At 40.8% G+C, this 16,285-nt stretch overlaps 1 protein-coding gene across 1 annotated transcript in view; it reads right to left on the reverse strand.

Moving 5' to 3' along the window:
- LOC124264814 (sodium- and chloride-dependent glycine transporter 2-like) overlaps positions 1–16,285 on the reverse strand; it is a 109,641-nt gene that overhangs the window by 39,536 nt on the left and 53,820 nt on the right. Inside the window, exons 3-6 of the mRNA XM_046699602.1 lie at positions 13,945–14,076; positions 5,824–5,964; positions 1,877–2,051; positions 1,073–1,205 (exon numbers count right to left, since the gene is read on the reverse strand). Coding sequence (XP_046555558.1) covers positions 1,073–1,205; positions 1,877–2,051; positions 5,824–5,964; positions 13,945–14,076 — 581 coding nt within the window. The remainder of the gene's footprint in view (positions 1–1,072; positions 1,206–1,876; positions 2,052–5,823; positions 5,965–13,944; positions 14,077–16,285) is intronic.

Genomic DNA, 16,285 nt, shown 5'->3' on the forward strand with positions numbered 1-16,285 from the left:
AGTAAAATTATTAAGCCTACCAACTAGTTTACATAGTGCTTACATTAGTACCTCAAGTATCTATACACATGCATTTTACATTGCATAAAGCCAATTATCTCTATTGAATATTTTGTAACTATTCCAAATTAAAAACTATTTTTTACATATCAATATTGATATTTGTTAGGAACTATTTGACAAATATAAATATATTGAATATGTAAAAAATAGTTTTTGATTTGGAATAGTTACAAAATATTGCTGCAGCATAGCAAATGTATTTAGAAAATAAATAACAAATTAAACAAACAAAAATATTCTAATTTGGAATTACATACTTTTATTGAAAAGGGAAATGACAGAGTCAGTGTGGCCAAATATGAATAGAACATCAACTTGATAAAGTTGGCAACACATGGCTGTTTTATGAATAGCAGTATATTAATTAATAGTTTTATTAATTCAATATAAATACAGATTACTCAAATGCATTTTACGTTAACCATGTCATTGATTCACGAAATATATGTTTTGTGACCAGCACTGTCCGGGATACTGAACACGTTTAGTGATAGAACTGCACTGGTTGTCAAAAATATATTATAGCTAAAGAAAGGTACTCATATGGTTTCGAATTGACTCATGGTTGTCGGTTGTCAGTAAGGAACCGATAATCCTTGAAGGAATAATAATTTTTCGATCTTATCGTCCCCAAATGATCCAATTATTACGACTGTCACCAGCTGTGACAGCCAAGCATGGTAGTACACTTGGTCCGGTCTAGTAAGGTCATATTAGGCGGTCGCGCAATTTGGCACCACAACTGGTTCTTGCGTATTCGCTTGTCACCGGAAATCTAGTAGCGGAAGTAGCGCCTCGCAAGACTTACGGGCCCTATAGTCCTATAGATAACAGTGAAACATTCGTAAGAATACTGTTCAATTTTCTTATCCACTTTCAGTAGTATACACCTTCACTTACTTATATTGAAAAACTGTCACCTCTAATATTGTCAAATGGGTCACATTTCATATTGTTATCTTAGACCCATCCCTTTGAGCTACCATGGTAACAGGTGTTATGGGCTCACCTTGCCAGATGTCTTGATTCCCTTGGCGAGACAGATGGCGACAAGCACCCAGGCCAGCAAGAGACATAGAGCCAGCTGCCATCTCACCATGCCCATCTCGTGCACACCCTCACTGATGTCAAGAACCTCGTTACTGAAACACAAACACCCAGGTACCCATTGTCTGATGTCATTTCACCATGCCCATCTCGTGCACACCCTCACTGATGTCAAGAACCTCATTACTGAAACACAACCACCCAGGTACCCCTTGTCTGATGTCATCTCACTAGGCCCATCTCGTGCACACCCTCACTGATGTCAAGAACCTCGTTACTGAAACACAACCACCCAGGTAACCCATTGTCTGATGTCATCTCACTAGGCCCATCTCGTGCACACCCTCACTGATGTCAAGAACCTCGTTACTGAAACACAACCACCCAGGTAACCCATTGTCTGATGTCATCTCACTAGGCCCATCTCGTGCACACCCTCACTGATGTCAAGAACCTCGTTACTGAAACACAACCACCCAGGTAACCCATTGTATGATGTCATCTCACCATGCCCATCTCGTGCACACCCTCAGTGATGTCAAGAACCTCGTTACTGAAACACAAACACCCAGGAACCCCTTGTCTGATGTCATCTCACTAGGCCCATCTCGTGCACACCCTCAGTGATGTCAAGAACCTCGTTACTGAAACACAACCACCCAGGTACCCCTTGTCTGATGTCATCTCACCATGCCCATCTCATGCACACCCTCACTGATGTCAAGAACTGTTACACCCATGTGTGAACCACTGTAATGATACTCACTGAAAGTATTCGTTACTGGGAGACTTGTTGTCTGGCAACTTGGTATGATTGGTGATGTTGATGATAGTATTGTACATTTGTTGGCCAACCCCCTGAACTGTGTAACACGTTGAGTTGTACCAAGTCCCGTTCTGAGCAGTACAGTTGGTGATAAGGTTACGGCTCTCAAAGCACACTGGAAATATAAAAACATACCTCATTTGAACAGTTACAATCAACACATCCTGCTCACTTGACCAGAAACGATCAACACATCCTGCTCACTTGACCAGTAAAAACCATCACATCCTGCTCACTTGACCAGTAACAAACAGCACATCCTGCTCACTTGACCAGTAAAAAACATCACATCCTGCTCACTTGACCAATGACAAACAGCACATCCAGATCACTTGACCAGTAAAAAACATCACATCCTGCTCACTTGACCAGTAACAAACAGCACATCCTGCTCACTTGACCAGTAAAAAACATCACATCCTGCTCACTTGACCAATGACAAACAGCACATCCAGATCACTTGACCAGTAAAAAACATCACATCCTGCTCACTTGACCAGTAACAAACAGCACATCCTGCTCACTTGACCAGAAACGATCAACACATCCTGCTCACTTGACCAGTAAAAAACAGCACATCCTGCTCACTTGACCAGTAACAAACAGCACATCCTGCTCACTTGACCAAAAACAATCAACACATCCTACTCACTTGACCAGTAACAAACAGCACATCCTGCTCACTCCGCCAGTAACAAACAGTGCATCCTGATCACTTGGCCAGTAACAAACAGCACATCCTGCTCACTTGACCAATGACAAACAGCACATCCTGATCACTTGGCCAGTAACAAACAGCACATCCTGCTCACTTGACCAAAAACAAACAGCACATCCTGCTCACTTGACCAAAAACAATCAACACATCCTACTCACTTGACCAGTAACAAACAGCACATCCTGCCTACTTGAACAGTAACAAACAGCACATCCTGCTCACTTGGCCAGTAACAATCAGCGTATCCTGCTCACTTGACCAGTGACAAACAGCACATCCTGCTCACTTGGCCAGTAACAATCAGCGTATCCTGCTCACTTGACCAGTGACAAACAGCACATCCTGCTCACTTGGCCAGTACCAAACAGCACATCCTGCTCACTTGACCAGAAACAAACAGCACACCCTGCTCACTTGGCCAGTAACAAACAGCACATCCTGCTCACTTGACCAGTGACAAACAGCACATCCTGCTCACTTGACCAGAAACAAACAGCACATCCTGCTCACTTGACCAGAAACAAACAGCACATCCTGCTCACTTGGCCAGTAACAAACAGCGCATCCTGCTCACTTGACCAGTGACAAACAGCACATCCTGCTCACTTGACCAGAAACAAACAGCACATCCTGCTCACTTGGCCAGTAACAAACAGCACATCCTGCTCACTTGGCCAGTAACAAACAGCGCATCCTGCTCACTTGACCAGAAACAAACAGCACATCCTGCTCACTTGGCCAGTAACAAACAGCGCATCCTGCTCACTTGACCAGTGACAAACAGCACATCCTGCTCACTTGACCAGAAACAAACAGCACATCCTGCTCACTTGACCAGAAACAAACAGCACATCCTGCTCACTTGAACAGTAACAAACAGCACATCCTGCTCACTTGACCAGTAACAAACAGCGCATCCTGCTCACTTGACCAGTGACAAACAGCACATCCTGCTCACTTGACCAGAAAGAAACAGCACATCCTGCTCACTTGAGCAGTAAAAAACAGCATATCCTGCTCACTTGACAAGAACCAAACACAACATACTAAACTGTGGAGCACCATTCTGTGTTGCTTGCAGTGTATGAATTAAGTCACTGGCCAGGAGGGCTAGATAAGTGAACATGTTGCTACAATGCTAGCCCACATCATTCTTCACAAGCCCTGCAAACTATCAATATCAAAATGCACATTGGTCAGAACTGGTGTGATGTTTGGTAACTGAAGCTGGTAAGTTATTGTCGCCCCTTGGAAACAAGATAAATCAAACAAACACAAAAACTAAGGTTTTCACGAAACTTTTGCAGACAGACTTTTAACACCTTAATAACTGACTTCATCATATTCATGTGCATTAAATAAAGGACAAATTATTTGAGATTTTCAGCAAGCCAGTCGGGATAGCTTTAACAATATATTACTGGCACGGTTCACAATGAGCTAGCATTTGGCTAGCGGGCCAGTAGCTATTTCGAACGCTGGTTGCTTGTAGTAGGATGTGTTTGGGCATTTCTACTTCATTTCAGTGTATGCATTTGTCATGTTAGTTTTGTATATTTTGTTATGAGGATGTGTTTGTGTTAATTATGCCACATTAATTAACTGTATCATTGCCACTATATTTGACATGTACATTCAGACAGGAGGAATGGAGATATTGAGATACTGTTATGAGGATGTATTTGTTATATAAAATGTCACATTGATTGACTTTGGGTTGTTATGGGTCAACAGATTAAAGCACTGAGTGTGGACGAGAACTCACACCTTAAACTTAGGCTATGTATTTTCACCTGTTAACAGTGGACCAGTTACCGCCCCATTGTTTTGCTTCCAGTTGGACTGAGGAAGCTGTGAGTAATGTCTAGATGGACGTAGTGTGGCATGGTTTTTGTTAGAATTCACTGAAACTATATATAATAGGTATATAAGGGATGGTTGCTGAGATGTATGGGCCTACTACTTCGGATTTACGCTCATCTTTCTGCTAACATCAACATTTCAAGACCAACCGTTTCGACTGGCCTCGTCTACATTGAACTTTCAACAACTGTCAACAATCTTCAGTCAGTACATATGCTTTTACTGGGTATATCAATACTTTGGTGAGTTAATATTTAGATTTGTGATCCAATAGTATTGTATTAGAAATCTGTACTGTCATTCAATGTAATCTTGTTTATTCAATATACAATTGAACATTAATGACTCATCCATGTTTTATTTTGCTGGTTTAAAGGGGACTCACAAGCCTTTTAAGTAATTTCTAAACCGTAACAATTTTACGTAGGTGGGTATTTACTATTGTCACAATTTGTGTGATCTGTTTGTAATTTGGCTATCACTCTTTCAATATTTTTAGATTAATGTCTTTTTTAATGTTTTTAGTTTAGAATTTCAATTTCGGTAAATACTTTCCTACTTTTGGAAGATGTTTTGCTTTTATTGTCGCCAAACATACCGACACGTGCAGGTATCCATATGAACTCTATGCTACTGCCTAAGGCGTGTAGATACTGAGTGCTTTTTAGCATCTCATTGTTTAGTTTAAGTTGTGGGGTTTTTTTTGTGCCATTGTTTATATTCCTTGGAGTGAGTCTGTTAGAATAAAAATTTAATTGTGTTGTTTGATGAGCTGGTCCTATTGATTGGTTGTCTAGGAGTCTGCCTCGAGGGTTGTGATGTGCATGTGCGGTTACCAGTATCGATAAATAATGAAAACAACTGGAAGGAGCCAACTGTTCATGAGGTGGAACAAAATATACATGACTCATTAAGAGGAACACTTTTTTCGGATAGACAACTTCTTTATTGCAACAGATGGGACATTTGGGTGTAGATCCTAACACCGTTATCAAGCAAATGATACACAACACTAGTAAGGCCACTATACAAGGGGATCATGGGGGCATATATCAACTCACTCAGCTACCTCCAATCACCACAGTAGCTCAAGCTGAGTTAGGCCCCCTACAAGGGAATCATGGGGGCATATATCAACTCACTCAGCTACCTCCAATCACCACAGTAGCTCAACCTGAGTTAGGCCACTATACAAGGGAATCATGGGGGCATATATCAACTCACTCAGCTACCTCTAATCACCACAGTAGCTCAACCTGAGTTAGGCCACTATACAAGGGAATCATGGGGGCACATATCAACTCACATGGTGAGCTCCAATCACCACAGTAGCTCCAGGGCAGCTGAGCAGCGAAGGAAGCAAACAGGTAGTACAGCGTCCATGCGATGATCATGTTGTAATACATGGCGATCAGAACTGACACTATGAACATCGCCCAGCCTACACCTGGAAAAAGAATATAAAAACAGTTTAGCTTAGCACAACAAATATGGATCAACGGACCCTGTCCAGTATCCAACATCTTACATTTTGTGATGATTGTCTTGAGATCGGGGCCTGAGAACTATTTACACTGAGTTCATACAGTAACTGCTACTCTGTTGTTATTGTTGTTGCTGTTGTTATTGTTGTTGTTGCTGTTGTTATTGTTGTTGCTGTTGTTATTGTTGTTGCTGTTGTTATTGTTGTTGTTGTTGCTGTTGTTATTGTTGTTGCTGTTGTTATTGTTGTTGCTGTTGTTATTGCTTCACAGGCCAGAAAAGATATGAAAAGATTACAGGCCACAAAATCCAGCCAAGTCTGTTACTATATATAGTAGAGATTGAATGGACACTCAAAACAACAAGTACTCTGAGAACAGAAAGTGGTCAAATGAACCACATGTTATATTTGGGATTGCACTTTCTCAGTAAAGTACAGATTCCAGTACTTTTGATGGGTTGAGTCTCAGCCGCATTGGCTGAGTGGGTTAGATGGCTGACTTTGTGTGCTGTCAATTAGGTGCCTGACTCTGAGAGTGAGGGTGCGAATCCCGAATGGGACTCAGCCGAACAAAAGAACTAGAATCTGTACTTTACTGTGAAAGCGTAATTAGGGGATAATTGTGCTGTGTTTAATGAATTGGGGACGTATACCGTTGGTTATATAGCCGCAAATTTAGTTAGATCTGCAACACGTAGGCGGAGCCAATATAACGTTAAATTTGCGGCTATATAACCACTGGTATATGTCCCGAATTCGTCAAACACAGTACAGTTATCCCCATACTAATTCAACTCGTTTTACGCTGTTTTTACGCTAAAGAAATTCATTATTCAAATGAGGTCAAAGTTCCTCTAGGTCAAAGGTTAATCATATCACTCCTTGAACTTACGCCAGAAAAAGTAGTTCCATTTTCAAACTTCGACACGTTTATTAGGTGCACCCTGACTAAATTTGATAAGAATGAATAAATCAAAGTGTTATAAATGGACGGAATTATCATGAAACCGTCCTCTAGTTATCAGAAATGAGCTGCCCGCTGATTCCTCAACAAAGGGCCATTATCAGTTCTGTTGTCAAATGACGTCTCAGCAGGTGACTTCACACTCCATAATTGTTTCATGATCTAACGGTGTTGGGTCAACAGCCCGTTTCGAGTAAGTTGTTTGAACTTACAATTGCATTTATGATACTGTTTTGTCTTTTTTTACACAAATTCAATCCATTTAAGCGGAATTGGGGGCTTAATTGACCTGGGGCTTCTGCAAATGACAATGCCCTAAAAAACAGCGTTACCACAATAGTGTAGGGATACATTGAAAGATTTATGTGAATCGGTTTCCAAATTGCGACTGTATATGCTGATTATACGGTCAGAAATTTATAGCACTGACCAATCAGAACTCGTGTTACATACTAAGTTGAATTAGAATTCCAAATATAACATTTGTGGTACAGCAAGTACTTTACTGTCCTGCAGACTCCGTCCCAGAACACTAGAGGCACTGTCACTGTCCTGCAGACTTCGTCCCAGAACACTAGAGGCACTGTCACTGTCCTGTAAGGTACTACCACATGGACAAACACCTGTGCTTCCACACCATTAACACCTATGTTTCCACATCGATAAACACCTATGTTTCCACATCAATAACACCTATGTTTCCACATCATTAACACCTATGTTTCCACATCGATAAACACCTATGTTTCCACATCAATAACACCTATGTTTCCACATCATTAACACCTATGTTTCCACATCATTAACACCTATGTTTCCACATCATTAACACCTATGTTTCCACACCATTAACACCTATGTTTCCACACCTATGTTTCCACATCATTAACACCTATGTTTCCACATCATTAACACCTATGTTTCCACATCATTAACACCTATGTTTCCACATCGATAACACCTATGTTTCCACATCGATAAACACCTATGTTTCCACATCAATAACACCTATGTTTCCACATCATTAACACCTATGTTTCCACATCAATAACACCTATGTTTCCACATCATTAACACCTATGTTTCCACATCATTAACACCTATGTTTCCACATCAATAACACCTATGTTTCCACATCATTAACACCTATGTTTCCACATCATTAACACCTATGTTTCCACATCGATAAACACCTATGTTTCCACATCATCTATGTTTCCACATAACACCTAACATCATTAACACCTATGTTTCCACATCATTAACACCTATGTTTCCACATTGTTAACACCTATGTTTCCACACCATTAACACCTATGTTTCCACACCTATGTTTCCACATCATTAACACCTATGTTTCCACATCATTAACACCTATGTTTCCACATCATTAACACCTATGTTTCCACATCAATAACACCTATGTTTCCACATCGATAAACACCTATGTTTCCACATCATTAACACCTATGTTTCCACATCATTAACACCTATGTTTCCACATCATTAACACCTATGTTTCCACATTGTTAACACCTATGTTTCCACATCATTAACACCTATGTTTCCACATCATTAACACCTATGTTTCCACATCATTAACACCTATGTTTCCACATCATTAACACCTATGTTTCCACATCATTAACACCTATGTTTCCACATCATTAACACCTATGTTTCCACATCATTAACACCTATGTTTCATTAACACCTATGTTTCCACATCATTAACACCTATGTTTCCACATCGATAAACACCTATGTTTCCACATCATTAACACCTATGTTTCCACATCATTAACACCTATGTTTCCACATCATTAACACCTATGTTTCCACATCATTAACACCTATGTTTCCACATCATTAACACCTATGTTTCCACATCATTAACACCTATGTTTCCACGTCACTAATACATATGTTTTGGTGTACTGCCTATAAAGGAAGACCTACTTCCGGTGACAGATGATTGGTTGACTACAACAGATCATCCAATGGAAGAACAGAACTATCTAAGTGTGGAGACAGAAGATTGGTTGACTATGACAGATTGCCCAAAGGAAGTACAGAACTATCTTAGTGTGGAGACAGATGATTGGTTGACTATGATAGATTGCCCAAAGGAAGTACAGAACTATCTTAGTGTGGAGACATATGATTGGTTGACTATGACAGATTGCCCAAAGGAAGTACAGAACTATCTTAGTGTGGAGACAGATGATTGGTTGACTATGATAGATTGCCCAAAGGAAGTACAGAACTATCTAAGTGTGGAGACATATGATTGGTTGACTATGACAGATTGCCCAAAGGAAGTACAGAACTATCTTAGTGTGGAGACAGATGATTGGTTGACTATGATAGATTGCGCAAAGGAAGTACAGAACTATCTTAGTGTGGAGACATATGATTGGTTGACTATGACAGATTGCCCAAAGGAAGTACAGAACTATCTTAGTGTGGAGACAGATGATTGGTTGACTATGATAGATTGCCCAAAGGAAGTACAGAACTATCTAAGTGTGGAGACATATGATTGGTTGACTATGACAGATTGCCCAAAGGAAGTACAGAACTATCTTAGTGTGGAGACAGATGATTGGTTGACTATGATAGATTGGCCAAAGGAAGTACTGAACTATCTTAGTGTGGAGACAGATGATTGGTTGACTATGATAGATTGGCCAAAGGAAGTACTGAACTATCTTAGTGTGGAGACAGATGATTGGTTGACTATGATAGATTGCCCAAAGGAAGTACAGAACTATCTTAGTGTGGAGACAGATGATTGGTTGACTATGATAGATTGGCCAAAGGAAGTACTGAACTATCTTAGTGTGGAGACAGATGATTGGTTGACTATGATAGATTGGCCAAAGGAAGTACTGAGCTATCTTAGTGTGGAGACAGATGATTGGTTGACTATGATAGATTGCCAAAAGGAAGTACTGAACTATCTTAGTGTGGAGACAGATGATTGGTTGACTATGATAGATTGCCAAAAGGAAGTACAGAACTATCTTAGTGTAGAGACAGATGATTGGTTGACTACAATAGAGTGCCCAAAGGAAGTACAGAACTATCTTAGTGTGGAGACAGATGAATGGTTGACTATGATAGATTGCCCAAAGGAACTACAGAACTATCTAAGTGTGGAGACATATGATTGGTTGACTATGACAGATTGCCCAAAGGAAGTACAGAACTATCTTAGTGTAGAGACAGATGATTGGTTGACTACAATAGATTGCCCAAAGGAAGTACAGAACTATCTTAGTGTGGAGACAGATGATTGGTTGACTATGACAGATTGCCCAAAGGAACTACAGAACTATCTAAGTGTGGAGACATATGATTGGTTGACTATGACAGATTGCCCAAAGGAAGTACAGAACTATCTTAGTGTGGAGACAGATGATTGGTTGACTATGATAGATTGGCCAAAGGAAGTACTGAACTATCTTAGTGTGGAGACAGATGATTGGTTGACTATGATAGATTGGCCAAAGGAAGTACTGAGCTATCTTAGTGTGGAGACAGATGATTGGTTGACTATGACAGATTGCCAAAAGGAAGTACAGAACTATCTTAGTGTAGAGACAGATGATTGGTTGACTACAATAGATTGCCCAAAGGAAGTACAGAACTATCTTAGTGTGGAGACAGATGAATGGTTGACTATGATAGAATGCCCAAAGGAAGTACAGAACTATCTTAGTGTGGAGACAGATGATTGGTTGACTATGACAGATTGCCCAAAGGAACTACAGAACTATCTAAGTGTGGAGACATATGATTGGTTGACTACAATAGATTGCCCAAAGGAAGTACAGAACTATCTTAGTGTAGAGACAGATGATTGGTTGACTACAATAGATTGCCCAAAGGAAGTACAGAACTATCTTAGTGTGGAGACATATGATTGGTTGACTACAATAGATTGCCCAATGGAAGTACAGAACTATCTTAGTGAAGAGACAGATGATTGGTTGACTACAATAGATTGCCCAAAGGAAGTACAGAACTATCTTAGTGTAGAGACAGATGATTGGTTGACTACAATAGATTGCCCAATGGAAGTACAGAACTATCTTAGTGAAGAGACAGATGATTGGTTGACTACAATAGATTGCCCAATGGAAGTACAGAACTATCTTAGTGAAGAGACAGATGATTGGTTGACTACAATAGATTGCCCAATGGAAGTACATAACTATCTTAGTGTGGAGACATATGATTGGTTGACTACAATAGATTGCCCAATGGAAGTACAGAACTACCTCTGTGCGGAGACAGATGATTGGTTGACTATGACAGATTGCCCAAAGGAACTACAGAACTATCTTAGTGTGGAGATTGATTGATTGACTATGACAGATTGCCCAAAGGAAGTACTGAGCTATCTTAGTGTGGAGACAGATGATTGGTTGACTATGACAGATTGCCAAAAGGAAGTACAGAACTATCTTAGTGTGGAGATTGATTGATTGACTATGACAGATTGCCCAAAGGAAGTACTGAGCTATCTTAGTGTGGAGACAGATGATTGGTTGACTATGACAGATTGCCCAAAGGAAGTACTGAGCTATCTTAGTGTGGAGACAGATGATTGGTTGACTATGATAGATTGCCCAAAGGAAGTACTGAGCTATCTTAGTGTGGAGACAGATGATTGGTTGACTATGACAGATTGCCAAAAGGAAGTACAAAACTATCTTAGTGTGGAGATTGATAGGTTGACTACAATAGATTGCCCAAAGGAAGTACTGAGCTATCTTAGTGTAGAGACAGAAGATTGGTTGACTATGACAGATTGCCCAAAGGAAGTACAGAACTATCTTAGTGTGGAGACAGATGATTGGCTGAATATGACAGATTGCCCAAAGGAAGTACTGAGCTATCTTAGTGTGGAGACAGATGATTGGTTGACTATGATAGATTGCCCAAAGGAAGTACTGAGCTATCTTAGTGTGGAGACAGATGATTGGTTGACTATGACAGATTGCCAAAAGGAAGTACAAAACTATCTTAGTGTGGAGATTGATAGGTTGACTACAATAGATTGCCCAAAGGAAGTACTGAGCTATCTTAGTGTAGAGACAGAAGATTGGTTGACTATGACAGATTGCCCAAAGGAAGTACAGAACTATCTTAGTGTGGAGACAGATGATTGGTTGACTATGATAGAATGCCCAAAGGAAGTACATAATTATCTTAGTGTGGAGACAGATGATTGGTTGACTACAATAGATTGCCCAATGGAAGTACAGAATCACTCTCTGTGCGGAGACAGATGATTGGTTGAGTATGATAGATTGGCCAATGGAAGTACAGAACTATCTTAGTGTAGAGACAGATGATTGGTTGACTATGATAGAATGCCCAAAGGAAGTACAGAACTATCTTAGTGTGGAGACAGATGATTGGTTGACTATGACAGATTGCCCAAAGGAACTACAGAACTATCTTAGTGTGGAGATTTATTGATTGACTATGACAGATTGCCCAAAGGAAGTACAGAACTATCTTAGTGTAGAGACAGATGATTGGTTGACTACAATAGATTGCCCAATGGAAGTACAGAACTACCTCTGTGCGGAGACAGATGATTGTTTGAGTATGAAAGATTGCCCAATGGAAGTACAGAACTATCTTAGTGTAGAGACAGATGATTGGTTGACTACGACAGATTGCCCAATGGAAGTACAATACTATCTTAGTGTGGAGAGAGATGATTGGTAGACTATGACAGATCGCCCAATGGAAGTACAGAACTATCTTAGTGTGGAGACAGATGATTGGTTGACTACAACAGATTGCCCAATGGAAGTACTGAGCTATCTTAGTGTAGAGACAGAAGATTGGTTGACTATGACAGATTGCCCAAAGGAAGTACAGAACTATCTTAGTGTGGAGACAGATGATTGGCTGAATATGACAGATTGCCCAAAGGAAGTACTGAGCTATCTTAGTGTGTAGACAGATGATTGGTTGACTATGATAGATTGCCCAAAGGAAGTACTGAGCTATCTTAGTGTGGAGACAGATGATTGGTTGACTATGACAGATTGCCAAAAGGAAGTACAAAACTATCTTAGTGTGGAGATTGATAGGTTGACTACAATAGATTGCCCAAAGGAAGTACTGAGCTATCTTAGTGTAGAGACAGAAGATTGGTTGACTATGACAGATTGCCCAAAGGAAGTACAGAACTATCTTAGTGTGGAGACAGATGATTGGTTGACTATGATAGAATGCCCAAAGGAAGTACATAATTATCTTAGTGTGGAGACAGATGATTGGTTGACTACAATAGATTGCCCAATGGAAGTACAGAATCACTCTGTGCGGAGACAGATGATTGGTTGAGTATGATAGATTGGCCAATGGAAGTACAGAACTATCTTAGTGTAGAGACAGATGATTGGTTGACTATGATAGAATGCCCAAAGGAAGTACAGAACTATCTTAGTGTGGAGACAGATGATTGGTTGACTATGACAGATTGCCCAAAGGAACTACAGAACTATCTTAGTGTGGAGATTTATTGATTGACTATGACAGATTGCCCAAAGGAAGTACAGAACTATCTTAGTGTAGAGACAGATGATTGGTTGACTACAATAGATTGCCCAATGGAAGTACAGAACTACCTCTGTGCGGAGACAGATGATTGTTTGAGTATGAAAGATTGCCCAATGGAAGTACAGAACTATCTTAGTGTAGAGACAGATGATTGGTTGACTACGACAGATTGCCCAATGGAAGTACAATACTATCTTAGTGTGGAGAGAGATGATTGGTAGACTATGACAGATCGCCCAATGGAAGTACAGAACTATCTTAGTGTGGAGACAGATGATTGGTTGACTACAACAGATTGCCCAATGGAAGTACAATACTATCTTAGTGTGGAGAGAGATGATTGGTAGACTATGACAGATCGCCCAATGGAAGTACAGATCTGGCCTTACCTTGGAATATTGGGGAGACCTTCCAGATGGACACCACCCCCTCACTGGCGAACTGGCCGAAGGACAGTTCCAGGAAGACAAGGGGGATCCCAGTGATGAACAGCATGATGATGAAGGGGATCAGGAACGCTCCTGAAACAGGATGTCATGGTTACAGTTGGCCAGCAACACTAATCTGCAAATAGAGTCTATTTCCTTTGTTTCTTGTTTAGCCTGACATTCACATGAAGGCTGTGTAACAGCCAGTCACTGATTCTGGTTGATTCTGGTTGATGCTAGCAATTTTAGCCCTTAGCACAAATGTTTAGACAAGCAAAGGTTCCCAGGGCCCTTTTCCACAAACATAGGTTCCCAGGGCCCTTTTCCACAAACATAGGTTGCTAGGGGCCTTTTCCAACCCAACCACCCCATGAAAAGACAAACATAGGTTGCTATGGGCCTATTCCAACCCAACCATCCCATGCGAAGACAAACATAGGTTGCTATGGGCCTATTCCAACCCAACCATCCCATGCGAAGACAAACATAGGTTGCAATGGGGCCTATTCCAACCCAACCACCCCATGCTGGAAAAGACAAACATAGGTTGCTAGGGGCCTATTTCAACCCAAATACCCCATGCGAAGACAAACATAGGTTGCTAGGGGCCTATTCCATCCCAACCACCCCATGCGAAGACAAACATAGGTTGCTAGGGGCCTTTTCCAACCCAACCACCCCATGCGAAGACAAACATAGGTTGCTAAGGGCCTATTTCAACCCAACCACCCCATGCGAAGACAAAAACAGGTTGCTAGGCACCTATTCCAACCGAACCACCCCATGCAAAGACAAACACAGGTTGCTAGGGGCCTATTGTAGCAGGGTGTGGAGTCATCCCACAGATGACATCCTTACCTTGTCAGCTTGCTGACGGGGTTAACCTCTTTGGTCATGGGGACAAGCATCCGACTTCTGATCAGAAGGTCCGTGGTTCGAATCCCAGCACGGGACTCGGAAATGAGCACGTTCATATGAAATTTGAGCAAAATATGTCTCAGTACCCAACTATGCGGCTTGGGACGTGCCTTCTGTTGACGGGGGAGTATGTAGCAGGGCGTGGAGTCATCCCACAGATGACATCCTTACCTTGTCAGCTTACTGACGGGGTTAACCTCTTTGGTCATGTGGACAAGCGTCCGACTTCGGAATAAAAGGTCCATGGTTCGAATCCCAGCACGGGACTCGGAAATTTTATGGCCGCTACATTGGCGCCCAACAGGGATTATGCATATTTATATAAATCACACAATGAAGTAAACCTTTCCTTGTAGATATGTGTATTGTACAAGTTAATTGTTGTGTCTGAACTATTCTCAGTCACATGACATATGTATATATTTTCATGTGTTATCATGTGTTTCATGTGTTGCTTGGCTCAGGTATCACAGTCCTGTAGTATGAGGAGGGTTGACCGCCGGTAACAACACTCCCGTGTCACCCACAGGGTACGCAGGTTATAATCTATTTCGTTATTTATGCATAAGTGATGTATTTGCTTACTGTTGCATATATTGTATTATTGTCTTGTATCATGTACTTGATGACATGATGATATATCATAATTTGCTAAACACATTTGTAAGAAACATATATTTGTATGTGCACTTCTAATGGTATGAGCATATGACGTATGCATTATTACAGATAGTAATCTTCCTGTAAACATATGCTTATTGATGTTATGTAAGATAGTGTGATGTAATAAGTACGCTTGTATTTTAACCCATCAAAGAAATTGTACTTATGATACACTATTGTTACAGAGTGTCTACTGATATCAACTGATATCCACTGAATCCTCAGAATAAACGAGTTGACCTCACACCCGCAGCCTTTATTCTCACTGACATAGAGGGTAAATCCCAGGCCGCAACACTATTCCCACCCAACCACCCCATGCAAAGACAAACATAGGTTGCTAGGAGCCTATTAATAATAATAATAATAAATGCATATTTATAATGCGCCCCTTCCACACCCTAAGGCATGCTCAAAGAGCTACAGAATATTTACACTGGAGTATTTACAGATGAAGTTATACATAATATACTGAGAAAAGGTGGGTTTTAAGTCTGGACTTAAAAATGTCAATTGTGGTAGAGCTTTTAAGGGCACATGGGAGAGAGTTCCAGAGCACAGGCGCGGAGTAAGAGAATGATCGGTGTCCGAATGATTTCAGTTTGTAGGATGGGATGACCAGTCGGTTTTGTGTGTTTGAGCGCAAGTAGGAGTTCAGACAAGTAGGAGGGAGCCAAACCATGGAGGCACTTGTACGTCAGACAGAGGATCTTAAAGTCAA

Source organism: Haliotis rubra, unplaced genomic scaffold (assembly GCF_003918875.1).
Source record: "Haliotis rubra isolate DU_JTF1 unplaced genomic scaffold, ASM391887v1 Scf945, whole genome shotgun sequence".
Lineage (NCBI taxonomy): Eukaryota > Metazoa > Mollusca > Gastropoda > Lepetellida > Haliotidae > Haliotis > Haliotis rubra.